This window comes from Schistocerca piceifrons, chromosome 1 (assembly GCF_021461385.2).
Source record: "Schistocerca piceifrons isolate TAMUIC-IGC-003096 chromosome 1, iqSchPice1.1, whole genome shotgun sequence".
Classification (NCBI taxonomy): Eukaryota; Metazoa; Arthropoda; class Insecta; order Orthoptera; family Acrididae; genus Schistocerca; species Schistocerca piceifrons.
In genome coordinates, this window is record NC_060138.1 from 800,209,409 (window position 1) to 800,223,990 (window position 14,582).

The window sequence follows — 14,582 nt, forward strand, 5'->3', positions numbered from 1 at the left end:
TTAAAGGTATCTGAATCTCCTCCTCCAAGGCTGCCTGATTCGTTGATGCTGCTGTTCCAGCAGTACAGGGCTGTCTCTACATGTCGTCGCTGTCCTGCCTCTCCCTCAGGCAACAGCATGCAGCCAAGTTTCACTCGGTGTATTGAGCCGATTTGCTGTTTCCATGAAACTCTATCTTTGTCATGTGGCTGTCTCTTGCTAATACCTTGTTGCCCCAGGAATGGTCATAATGCATCTGTTAATAATCACACATGGGAACAGTGTCCCCTTTGTGTACAAACTGGATGCACTCTCCATGCTGAGAACACAGTGCTGGACCTAGTTTGGAAATGTGTTCTCACACTTGCTGCAGAACACAGGGCATGTGTCTCGCTGTTACTTCCAATGGTGCAGCAAAAAATTCTGCTGGCACTTGTAGGGCTTCCCTATAAACCAACTCTGCTGTGGAAGCTCCTAAATCTCTTTTGCAAGTGGTCCGTAATCCCAATAGTACCACTGGTAAGGTTGAAGTCCAGTTCTCAGTATGGTACATCAAGGCAACCTTCAAGGTCCTGTGCCAACAGTCAAACGTGTAATTACTTTCAGGGTGGTAGGCTGTCATGTAGTGGTGCCGGGATCCACACAACTTTGCCAGCTCTAAAAGTAAGGTTGATTCAAATTGGCAGCACTGACATGTGGTCACATGTAGGAGGCAACCTAAACGAGCAATCCAAGTCACCAAAAACACTCATGCCACTGTCTCAGCCAGCGGCACTGCTTCCATCCATCATGTGAACCAATCTACAGGAGTAAACAAATAACAGTACCCTTTTGAGGGAAGCCCGCCTGGTTAGCCGTGCAGTCTAATGCACTGCTTTCTGAGTGGGGAGGTGTGCCGGTCCCCGGCACGAATCCACCCAGTGGATTAGTGTCAAGGTCTGGTGTGGCAGCCAGTCTGTGGATGGTTTTTAAGGCAGTTTTCCATCTACCTCAGTGAATGCAGGCTGGTTCCCCTTAATCCGCCTTAGTTACACTACGTCAGTGATTGCTACGCAAACAGTCTCCATGTACGCGTACACCATAATTACTCTACCACGCAAACATTGGGGCTACACTCATCTGGTGTGAGGCATTCCCTGGGGGTATGCTGTGGGCCGAACCACACTATAACTCTCGGTTCGGTGTGGGGCAGCGGTGGGGTGAATGGACTGCTGTAGCCTGTTGTGGGGTTGTGTACCACTGATGGCTATGGCAGGGACAAAGCCTCTCCATCATTTCTAGGTCCCCAGTTCAGTACAACACCATACCCTCCTGAGGGTGGAAACAATCCAACAATGTCTAGGTGTATTTGTGCAAACTGCTCTGTAGATGGTGGAAATTCTCCTACTGGTTTGTGCACATGTCACCTGACCTTGCATTTTTGGCAGACCATGCATGTTTTTGCCCACCTATGGCAATCTTTCTTAATGCTTGGGCACACAAAATGGTCCATCAGCAATTTTACAGCACTGTTTGCACTGGGGTGCACCAGTCCATGGATGCTAGCACCTTCAGCAACTTTTAAAAAACAATAGGTCGAAGTTTGTTGCGTGACATGTCAAACATGATGGTAGCCTTCGTCCCTGCCAGCCTCACTTGATGGACGTTCAGTCCTAGTACTGACCTCCTGCTGGTAATCTTGTAGCTGGAGATCTGTGGCCTGGAAGGGTGCCAAATATTCATAATCGATTGTCTGCAAGGTGGTACTGTTCCTTGACCAGAAATCTGCCACAACATTTTCTGCTCCCTTAATATGATGCAGATCTGTTGTGAACTGTCCAATGAACTCTAGTTGATTGGCTTCTTGTGAAGAGCAGTCAGCATTAGATTTGTTGAATGAAAACATATTAGATTTGTGGTCCATATAAACAGTGAATGCTCTGGCCTCAATGCAGGGACCATAATACTGTACAGCTTTGTACACTCCCAGAAGTTCTCTGTTGTATGCACTCCATTTGACCTGCACTGCTGTGAGTCTCTATGAAAAGAAACCCAGAGGCTGCCAGAGGTTTTCTGCAAACTGATGGAGGGATGCTCCTACTGCCTGTTGACTTGTGTTGACTACTATAGCCAGTGGTGCATGCAGTACTGGGTGTGACAAGAGAACCACTTTCTTCAGATCTGCTTTCACTTGGTGGAATGCCATTTGCATGGCTGGGGTCCACTTTATGGGCCACATGCCAGTTATGTTTTTTCCTGCCAGTGGCACTGTCAATGGTGCCTGAACCTCAGCTACCCATGGCAAGTGTTGACGGTATAAATTTACTGTCCCTAAAAATCTTATATGTTCTTGGTAATCGGGTGGTTGAAGTTTTTCTTCAATAATGGCTATTTTATCCATCAGGGGATATATTCCATTTGCCGAACATGTGACCCAAAATGTCACTTTCTCCAGTCAGAAGGTGCGTTTCTCCTAATTGATAACTATTCCACATTGCTTAATTCTTTCAAAAATGGACCTGAGGTGCTTTTCATGTAACTCTTTTGTCTCTGAGCATACCAGAATATGTCTGTGCCATGTTCTTACGGCTCAAAGGCATCCAGATGTACTCAAAGAAACTGAAAGGTATTGTGATTGCCATCTTTGATATATTCGCCTCTGTGAATGGTATCTGATGGTATGCCTTTCTACAGTCATTCATTCTAAACACTGTAGATCCTGTGAGGACATTAGTTTCTGAGTAATGGCCTGGAGCTGTGTGAGTGTTTAACTTATGATAGTCATCACTAGGTCTCCGAATACCATCCTCTTTTTTTTTACTGACTGTAACAGCAATGCCCATGAGCTATCAGAATTACGTAGCACACCTGCTTTTAACAAACCCTCGAATTCGGCCTTTGTTGTTATAAAGCGATCTGGGGCTAACCCTCTTGTTCATTGTGATATTGGCTGACCAGGCATGCACTGTTGTTAAGTGACCTTTTTGGCTGAAGTTCCCTTGTGCTGCCATTTTCGCCCTGTGCCACCTTTTTGTGCATGGAGGCTGTGGTGTGACATGTGTCTTTTCCAAGTGCACCTATCAATACTTCATCATCTCTTTTAATCTTGCTGATCTTTATCTCAGTTCTTGTATTACATAGGAAGTTGGTGCCTAATATGGCCTCTGACAACTCTACTAGCACAAAGTTCCAACAGCAACTCTGTCTAAATCCTAAATCCACCTCCATTTTGTAGGTGCCATAAGTCATTATCATTGATGCATTTGCAGTTGTGAGATGCACCTGTGACATTGTGGTGCTAGTCTGATAATCCTGGTATGGCAGTCCACTGACATCTGACCTTGAGTCAGTCAGATAGTAATGACAGAACATATAATCTCTCTGAAGGAGTAGATAACATTGACAAATCACTCACCATCCTGAGTCCCTCATCATGCTCACGTCCCTAATGAATGCACTTCTGTTGGTTCTTGTGGCCTGCCACTGTTTGGATATGCACATGATCTTGTACATCTTGTTGCCTTGTCACTGTACTGCAAGTGGTACCAACACATCTTCTCCTTACAGCTACCACTGTTAGTCCCATTGTTATCTTTCCTTTGACCAGGCGAGCTCTTCCTGTACTGTAACAACTGTGACACTTCTCATTGTAACACAGCTGTCTCGCCAGATCCCCCTGCTGGCTCTCCTGTATTGCTGCGGTCTCTTGTTGCTCACAACCTTCCACATCCAGGGTCATACATGCTGTATGCATATTGTCCATTGTCATCTGGGCATCTGTGCCAGTCAAACATGCTGCAGTGTCATGTCTGGTAAGTCTTCTTCTCTGACGCTGCTCAGCAGATGTTGCCAATAGTTGGAGGAGGTCCTGTCAGCCATCAGTTCATTCTTCAACACCTGTTGTATGTGTTGTTCAAGTGGTTTAGAGTTCTGTCAATCAATAACATCTTTAAAAATGTATACTGCCATTCTGTCATGGGCCAAAATATGACGTCTGCAACTATAGTTGCAGCTTTAGTGTCTAAGGCATTCACAGCCCACCACAGACCTCATGTGTGCATCAGTTATTTCATTTTGCTCAAATGCCAGTTCAAGCATCCCAAACCAATGTTCTGGTTTTTTTGGCAGGAACTGCATCATTGATACTTTCATCTGTGGCTTGGTTGCATTGCACATCTGCCGCTAACTGCTGTCTGTGGACTCATCACTGGACTATTTTGCTCTGCTACTGCTGGTTTCAAATCCCTGATTTGTCTCCGTAGCTTGTCTTGAATGCCTAATAACTGTTCTTGCCTATGTGTTCGTATCATCCTTGGACCTGATGATATCAACCAACTCTGTATTTTCACTTGTATGTTTCTGCTTGTTTGAGGGTCACCAGTTCATAGCACTCCTCAGCATCCATGTAATTAATTTAGACAAGTACTGTTTCAGGAAAGTTAAAGCTTTACTTGCAAAAGGCTGAATCAGTCCCATGCAAGGAGTAAAGTTTTTTTTGAAAAGAAAGAACACAAATAAAACAAAAATAAACAACAGTCTACATTTTCTTTCATGGAATAAACAACAACATGCACAGTCTGCTCAATCTGGCAATGGCAAGTCCCACAAATGTACCAGCATTTCACATTTGCAATGGCTTATCTCATGCTTACATTAACCTGTGATCTTGCAGTGTTAATCACTTAAAAATGTTACCTAGAAAAGTGTGTTCTTGAAATTTCAGTACCTAACACTAATTATTTTTTGTTGTTGGAATTTTTCTCTCTCTTTGTAGTTAACGGAATTTTACACAGGAGCACACACCAGTTGCTCAGACACTTCCCTGATGCACACCCTATGTTCCAAACTACACACTGAGTTCCACTGAAAAGGATGTCTATTATCCAATCCGATATTGAATTAAATTAGCTGTAGGAGTGTACCTTACTGACATGCTGATGGTATGGAACTTAATTAAAAGCCTTCAAAAGGCATAAAAATATTGCATCAACATTATAGACTTGTACCTCAAGAATAAATAGAACAAACTGGATTTCCCATTATTAGTGCTTTTTATATGTACAAAGATTTCTACAGAAGAGCTGATTAGGTAATCATTCATGAGCTCAAAACATGTTTCAAATATGTAGAAGTGTAGTTTGCCCTCCTGCTTAGGGGAACATCATATACTTTCATCTCAAAAAATTAATGAATTGTCTCTTTACAATGTGTAGCACCATGACTTATGTAGTAACTGCCTCAAACATATGTCCAAATATAAACAGCTATACCATTTTGAACAGGGCAGAACAGAAAATTCAGTTGCTAGCAAAGTCAGCAATAGATGAGAACAGGGATATGGCCAGCAATGGCAGTGAAGAACACAGGGAGGATGGGAGAAAAATAGAGAGAGAGTTAGAGAGGGAGAGAGAGACAACTAATATATCATGGAGGTTATGAAGAAAGATTCAAATACAAAATAAATCATTTAATTGATCACAGACAGCTTATGAATACTTTTTAACTAGAAATTGTCATTTAAAGCTGTATGTGACATAGGATTATTGACACACATGGAAAAAATTATGTAGTTTATAATGTAATAGAACAACAAATAAATATTAACAAATTAAATTGTAATGAAGCAAATTATGGGATAATATCTATTCAAAAAGAAGACAAATGTGGGAGACAGCAGGTTACACATCATATGCAGTAGGCCTACACTGAGGTCAGTTTTAGATTATCTTGTGAACTAAAGAATATTACAGCTTTGTAACAAGACTGCTATCAGTTCTTGACAATGAAGTGCTAAAAGTTAAGGACATCACAAGAACAGTCATCAATTCTGCAATTTCTCACATTACTAATAATTACTTCCAATGTACTAAATTACAGTAAGAACATATAATTCTCACCAAATAGCAGCAGAAGGAAAAGCAGGACCCCAGTCCCATGCAAATGATGCCTGCATTTTACGTAAGTGATTAACATGACATTCTCCATGGTAATAGGATGGGACACATTTAGGTGGAACAATATGCTTTGCTGCCTGTTTTTCATAGCTAGAATTTGCTGCTACCACTGCTGATCTGATCTTTACTTCCAGTGTATTGTTACCAGCCTGCAAATAAACACACAAGTTTAGGTCCAACTTCAAGAAAAGTGAAAAAAAAAGAAAACATACACACACATATCCACACCAGACTTATTAGTAACAACTTCCATCTGTTGAATGGATGATACTATAAAGGTGTTCAGTGGAAACAGTGCATTTTTTGGAGTATATGCATGAAATACATTCTTACTAAGGCATAGCATTTAGCAATATAGTGACAGTCTATTGTTAATGAAGTATACAGGTTAAGACTCTCACATTAGTCCCAGCAATACCAGTGCATTTTCCATAACATGGTATACCAAGGGAAAAATAAAAATGAACAAATATCACTAATTGTTGTTAACTTTTATCAACCACATACTTTTTAAATAGATACTAACATTTAAATAGAACATGTAAATATCTTTTAGGACAATCTTACCTATGCCACGTATGGTAGGCGTACTTTATGACTACCAGAAAAATTTCTAAGTAATACAAATTTCATTAATTGTAACTGACTTTTATACAAAACATACTTTTTAAAGATATATAGATGGTTTTTTTTTTCAAAATTTTAAATTATAAAGCACATGAGTAATTTCAATATTTTCAACATGTAGGTGGAAAGTCACCCCCACCCCCTGCCACCCTTGGTATTGTGAAGGTTAATACATACTTTGACTCATTCCACTTCTTTGAATCCCTGAAAGTTCTCCTTCATGATGAGATCTATCAAAAATAATGAATGAATAAATGAATTAATTAACTGTCTTGTTAACAAGCTCAGTTATAAAAACAGAGATGGAATTCTGGAAATAACAAAATTGTTCAGGATGTTACAGTCCTAAACTACTTCAGAATGTGAGATAATCATAGTCTACATAGAAACAGACTCATCATGCAAGAAGTCAGAAATGTAAATTATGAGAACTTATTCATAAAGAGGACATTATACAAGATTAAATCCTGAACAAGTTCAATATCATAGAAAATGAATGTTAAACATGCAGAGACAAGAGACACAATTGTTTAACAAAGACACCCATGCTATCAGCATAAGATGTTGTAGTAGAAAGAGAACAAAAGAATGGTAAGTCTCAAATGGAATGAGGCAATTACTAATGGGGAAATAAGAGTTTGAAGTAAATGTTAATAGGGCCATAAAAGAAAATGCTGACTTAACGCTATTCAGAAATGTCTTTGAGGGGATCCAAGAAGATACAATGAAAATCTGGAAATGAAAATAACTGAAAACAACAAATATGGAGAAAGCAAAACACAAACTTATGTTGGGTTGCACCACATTTCAACAGTTAAGATTGCAGTTGGCATAGTAAATAAGAAAAGAGAGAGATCTAAGGTTCTGTACAGGGGAGGAGCCTGTTAACTGTCAGCAATTCAAATGTATGGCAAATACTGGTAAAGATGGGAAAGATCATCTACACACTCAGTGTTTATGCTTGTGAGCTCTCATTCAATATACCAATGAGGCTTTTGTAGTACCCACTGAGGGTGTAGTCAGATACAAGTTGTGGCACAAGCTGAAACAAGTGACTCCTGTCACCTGGGTTCTGGTGCCATACTTGTTTCACTCCAGGACTGGCAGAGGCAGTAGGGAAGACTAGCCGTGGACGAAGAGTTACAATGAAATTCACAGTCTGCAGCATTGTTCCCAGAACTGATTGTGGCTGTTTCTGAACCAAGTAGAAAGCTTAAATCAGAGACTTCAGAGGTTCTGGGACAAGCTAGGCTGCAGTTTCCTGAATTTGTACCAAAACACAGAGAACTTTACAGCCCTATAAATGGGTCTGCAGTACACTGCACATCAGTGGCTGCTACCCAAGTGTCTGACTGTAAATAGAGTGCATGCGAGATTTTTTCACATTGATTGAATCTCCATCCAGTCCAGATAATGATACACACAGAAGACACTCAAAGAAATGCCCCCCACAAATGAGCTCATTAAAATCCTAGTCATCTACTAGCAAAGCATTTGCAGCAAAGTCCTGGAGTTTGAAGCACTCCTAAAAGCAATGGAGCTCATCTAATACTAGATACAGAAGGCTAGCTAAACCTCAGATAGAAAGCAGTGAAATTTGTGGACTAAATGTAAGTGTATATTGAAATGATAAGTTAACAGGAAATAAGGAGGTGAATTTGTTGCAATAGACAAGAAACTCAGATTTGCAGAGATATGCATGATTACTTGGGCAAGACTCAGTATCAAGGGTGAATATAAACTTGTAATTACATGCTACTGATGAAGAGATTAGTATCAAATTTCAACTGAAAACAGGAGAGACTGTCAGCTTGCTAATTCATGTGTTCCCCAATCATACTGCTATATCTGGAGGAGACTTTATTTATCCAACAACAGACTGGGGTAGTTACACATTAGTAAGTTGAGATTATGCAAGACATCCTGCAAAATCTAATTCAGACAATTAGTTCAGAAGCCCACTCATGATGTAAATACCTTAAACTTAATGGCAACAAAAAGATATGACCTCTTTGAGGAAGTCCACATTGAAACTGGTATCCGTGCCCATAAGAAAGTTGTAGCAACAGTGACTGTTAAAGTGCATAGAGCAAGTAAAACATGAAGAAATATATACATGTTCTGCAAACTGTATAACAAGGTAGCAGTGTCATACCCCAAAGACAATTTGCATGTTGGTGAGTTTAAGCTGCACTAGTTGTAATACATTTTCAGGCATAATGACAAACAGGTTACTAAATAAACTGCTTTAACTAGTAAAAATCAGCAAAACATGCCTTGAAGGCTGATATCAAGTTACCAAGTTTTCCATTGTATCTTCTCTTAAAGTTGTCATTTAACTTTTCATAAACTTTCCTGTAATTAGGACAATACATGTAATAACCTCAATTCAGTTTGGTTTAAACAATTTTTTAAACAGATTTGGCTTTCATTTAAAAGAAAAAAATATGGCCACAAAGTTGAGTAAGCAATTCATATTTGCCTTGCAGTCACATATTGACATTTTTAACTGATCAGTAATTTAATTTTATCCATTGCTGTCAGTGTTTCTTCTGTGACTTTATTACATTTTAAAAATAAAGAACAACTGCATTTAGTCACATTCATGATGTTATTTCAATGCACGATTCATTTTGTGCCCTGGGGGCTCAATTTCAGGTGCTTTGAAGTCTACATAATTTTTCCCCAGATTTAGGTTAATTCTGGTCTGTTTTCAGTGGTTTTGAAGCACAGTATTAGTAAACATGTTCATGTACAAGTATACACTTTTCATCTATGGCACATATTGTAAACACTAGTCAAAACTAGTCAAAGAATTTCCAGTTTACAATTCTTTGACTTGTGTTTACAAAATGTGCCGTAGAATGAAAAGTGTATATTTGTACACAAACAAGTTTACTCATACTGTGCTTCAAAACCATGTCTCCACCACTGGGAACAGACATGCTTTAACCAAAACCTGTCAAAGCACCAGAAGATGAGCGCCCAGGCCTTGAAATGCATCATGCAATAAAATAAAATCACAATTGTGACTAGTAATATCAAACAGAAATGCTAAGTCACACAATTAATCCACATTTTTTTTAATCCAGTGTGACTTCTATTCTTTTCAGTCAAGAAAATCACAGTTTCATCAGTTAACTATTTTATCATGGTTTAGCCATGTTCATTCAGTACAAAAAACCAAATCACTGTATTTGCTGTCAGCATCTTCAGGAAACATTTTGAACTGTATATGACTTAGGACATGAGATTTTTATGAATTTAACCAGTAAAACCACAACTTCCATGACACATTCAAAGCCTCCTTTCTTTGACTACAAAGTCTTCTGGTGCATTATACAGTGAAATTTTATCAAATCATTGACATGCATTCCTAAATGCTTTTTCAATAATCCAGATTAACTCCTAGCACATAAAGTACTCCACTCATAGCCCTTCTACATAAAACTAGCATGTAATGCCCATAACACCTAATGAGATCAAGAGCACAATCAAAGCGATAAAAGTAAAAAATTCTTCTGGGCTAGATAATATTCGTACAAAGATACTTAGGCACTGTCACTAATGTATAAGTGCAGTGCTGTATCACATATTTTTAACAGGTCCCTACATCAAGGCATTGTTTCACTGAAATTAAAACATGTATCTGTGAAACCAGTTTTCAAGCAGGGTGAAAACCTGATCTAACTAAATACCACCCAATATCCTCGTTAACAAATTTTACTAAGGTCCTAATGAAACTGGTGATCAGGAGTATTGCTAATCATCTGCATAACCAAAACATTCTGTTTGGTGTCCAGCATGGCCTATCGATAGATGACGCTATTTTCTTCTTCACCAGTCAAATTCTACAACAGTTTAACAGTAAGCTGCCATAAATCAAAATCCTATGTGATCTATCGAATGCTTTTGACTCTGACAACCATGAAATTCTGCTTAATGAAACAGAATTCTGTGAGTTAAGCAAAATAATGCAGACCTGGATAACATCTTATTTAACAGACAGGCAGCAGAAAGTAACAATTACAAACAGTAATGGAATCCCTGATTTATGTAAGTGGAGCACAGTAAACACTGGAGTGCCATCAAGTTTGGTGCTGGATCCCTTCCCGTTTGTTATGTTTACAAAAGACCACCCTCTCTGTTCCACTACCGTGAGCAAATTCACCATCTTTGCATATGATATTTCTCTCCTAGTGAATAAAACAGCAAGGAAACCTGGAAGCCTCTGCTAACTGTGTATTTTTTGTTTGTTTATTTACAACATGCTTCATTACACACTACTTGTAATACTACATGGTATTGTGTATGTGTGATGTGTGTGTGTGTGTGTGTGTGTGTGTGTGTGTGTGTGTGTGTGTGTAGTATAATGTTTGTGTTTTATGATGATGATTTTGAGAGAAGGGAGAGGGTGAAACACGGTGCCAGCAGAAAGCCTGCTCCTCGCAAATAGCATCAAAGGGGCTGCCAAGCCTAATGTCCCCATCTGACTGACAGATCACTATCAACAGTGTCACATGCCTTCACTTCATGAGACATTGTGGAGAGGTTTGGTATTTAAATCAGGATGATGGCACAGAAGTCTGGTGATTATGAACTTTCCTTTGTGCCATTACTTCTCCTCCTCTCGGCAGCCAAATACGGGAAGAGAAAATTTTTTTCACAATCAGGATTCAAACCAACTTACCCCACAGGTCAAGCGCCACCACATAAGTGCGTGGTAGGGACCTTGGCAATGGAAATGGGCTAACAGTGTATTTGATGATATCCTTAACTGGTTCATCTGTAACTGACTCTCCCTAAATGACAAAAAACTCATTATTTACAATTTCATGTGACAAAGAAAGAACAAGATGATATAAATATAAGATGTCATGGACAAAAAATACACAAAATGGGCTCTGATAAGTTCTTGGGTATGTGCATTGATAGCAAATTTAATTGGTTCTGCTACATCTTAGATCTTCCAAAAAAGACTTCATTCTACACATAATTGCATCTTCTACATGTAAGGATCCCATCTGTGCTGCTTACTTTGGATATTTTCATGCACAGTTATCTTATAGAATCATCATTTGGGATAATCAGCCTCTGGCAAAAAAACATTTTTACTGCTCAGAAGAGCATCACTAGCTGTTACCCACAGCTGCACTCACAAATTAGTAGTTTTGTTACAATGAGGGACAGTGAGTAAGTAAGCTACTGCATGTGCAGTAACATCAGCTCTCCTCATCTGTCCACCTGTTTGAGCAAGAATAGCTCATGAAGTGCATCTCACTCTGTCCCTCTCAAGCCGTCCCAGTGCATGAAGCATTAGCATGTGAAGTGTTGTTGTCAAGTAGTGCATACAGAGGAGCTTGGGCAAGAGCACACATCTACACATTACGCTATTCAAGTAGCTATATGTTATACAATGTGCACATTATACAACAAATAGTTGGAAGTATGTATTAAATACAGTAAATATTGTATTAGCATTGTATTAATTGCTTTGAATCATATCACATATCAACCAATAAATGTATTTTCACAAATATGATAAAGATCAAAAGTCAAAAGTGTAAACATTTTCCCTAATTCATGTAATATTCTTCAGATCAATAAGTATCGTGTACTAAACACTTTCTATAAGTATCTTGTACTATACACTTTCTAAAGTAGCCTGTTCTTCCTCAGCATTCAAGCTACCTTCGTACCAAATTTCATCGAGATCAGTTCAGTGGGTCAGTCGTGAAAGCGTAACAGCACAATTACTTTCACATTTATGATATTAGTATGGCTAAAACCTTCAATTACAAAATCATTTTTCCTTGCTGTGATTTTGATGATGCTCAAATTATCTGTGAAAACCTCATGAACATTTGTCTGGTAGTTTTGTAGATTAATGTTTTCAAGCAGAGAAACAGACAGATATCTAAAAGACAAAACTGTGACTTTTCTGTGATTGAATATTGATGAAATAAGCCTGTATGATGCCTCAAGCTATACTCAAGTCCTGTGAAAACCCCATGAAAATTTGTCTAGTAGTTTTGAAGATTCATGAGCAAACAGATAGCAGAAGGACAAGCTGGAGTCAGTAGAACTTCAAGCCACAATCTTTCTTTCTTTCTTTTTTTGATGATCCAATTTTGACAAAATAAAGCCTATACAGAACGTCAAGCCATATTCAGCTTACCTGTGAAAACCCATCAATAATTTGTGCAGTAGTTTAAGAAATTATATCAATCAAAAAAATCAATTTTTGAAAATATAAGTATTGGATACCAGATGGTAGAGTTTTGTCAAGACTGGTTCTCTGTAGTTATAATGGAAATTTGTTGTCTACTCCTTGTTTCGACTTAGGTCTTTCATGCTCTGTCAAACTCTTCATGCAGTATCATATCTCCCATTTCATCTTCATCTACATCTTCTTTTATTTCCATAATATTGTCCTCAAGTACATTGCCCTTGTATAGACCTTGTATATACTCCTTCCACCTTTCTGCTTTCCCCTCTTTGCTTAGAACTGGGTTTCCATCTGAGCTCTTGATATTCATACAAGTGGTTCTCTTTTCTCCAAAGGTCTCTTTAATTTTCCTGTAGGCGGTATCTATCTTACCCCTAATGATATATGCCTCTACATCCTTAAATTTGTCCTCTAGCCATCCCTGCTTAGCCATTTTCCACTTCCTGTCAATCTCATTTTTGAGACATTTGTATTCCTTTCTGCCTGCTTCACTTACTGCATTTTTGTATTTTCTCCTTTCATCAATTAAATTCAGTATCTCTTCTGTTACCCAAGGATTTCTACTAGCCCTCGTCTTTTTACCTACTTGATCCTCTGCTGCCTTCACTATTTCATTCCTCAAAGCTAACCATTCTTCTTCTACTGTATTTCTTTCCCTCATTCCTGTCAATTGTTCCCTTATGCTCTCCCTGAAACTCTATACAACCTCTGGTTCTTTCAGTTTATCCAGGTCCCATCTCCTTAAATACCCACCTTTTTGCAGTTTCTTCAGTTTTAATCTACAGTTCATAACCAATAGATTGTGGTCAGAGTCCACATCTGCCCCTGGAAATGTCTTACAATTTAAAATCTGGTTCCTAAATCTCTGTCTTACCATTATATAATCTATCTGAAACCTTCCAGTATCTCCAGGTTTCTCCCATGTATACAACCTTCTTTTATTATTCTTGAACCAAGTGTTAGCTATGATTAAGTTATGCTCTGTGCAAAATTCTACCAGCGGCTTCCTCTTTCATTTCTTACCCCCAATCCATATTCACCCACTACGTTTCCTTCTCATCCTTTTCCTATTGTCAAATTCCAGTCACCCATGACTATTACATTTTCGTCTCCCTTCACTATCTGAATAATTTCTTTTATGTCATCATATATTTCATCAATCTCTTCATCATCTGCAGAGCTAGTTAGCATATAAACTTGTACAACTGTAGTAGGCATGGGCTTTGTGTCTATTTTGGGCACAATAATGCGTTCACTATGCTGTTTGTAGTAGCTTACCCACACTCCTATTTTTTTATTCATTATTAAACCTACTCCAGCATTTCCTCTATTTGATTTTGTATTTATAACCCTGTATTCACCTGACCAGAAGTCTCATTCCTCCTGCCACCGAACTTCACTAATTCCCACTATATCTAATTTTAATCTGTCCATTTCCCTTTTTAAATTTTCTAACTTACCTGCCTGATTAAGGGATCTGACATTCCATACTCCAATCCGTAGAATGCCAGTTTTCTTTCTCCTAATAATGACATCCTCTTGAGTAGTCCCCACCCGGAGATCCAAATGGGGGACTGTTTTACCTCCGGAATATTTTACTCAAGAGGACACCATCATCATTTAACCATTCAGTAAAACTGCATGCCCTTGGGAAAAATTGCGGCTGTAGTTTCCCCTTGCTTTCAGCCATTCGCAGTACCAGCACAGCAAGGCAGTTTTGATTAGTGTTACAAGGCCAGATCAGTCAATCATCCACACTGTTGCCCCTGCAACTACAGAAAAGGCTGCTGCCCCTCTTCAGGAACCACACGTTT

The 14,582-nt window shown here is 38.8% G+C and overlaps 1 protein-coding gene across 1 annotated transcript in view; it reads right to left on the reverse strand.

The window, feature by feature from the left end:
* Positions 1–14,582, reverse strand: part of LOC124789643 (beta-mannosidase) — a 244,783-nt gene that overhangs the window by 134,166 nt on the left and 96,035 nt on the right. The window contains exon 5 of the mRNA XM_047257076.1: positions 5,856–6,061. Within this exon, the coding sequence (XP_047113032.1) occupies positions 5,856–6,061 (206 nt within the window). The remainder of the gene's footprint in view (positions 1–5,855; positions 6,062–14,582) is intronic.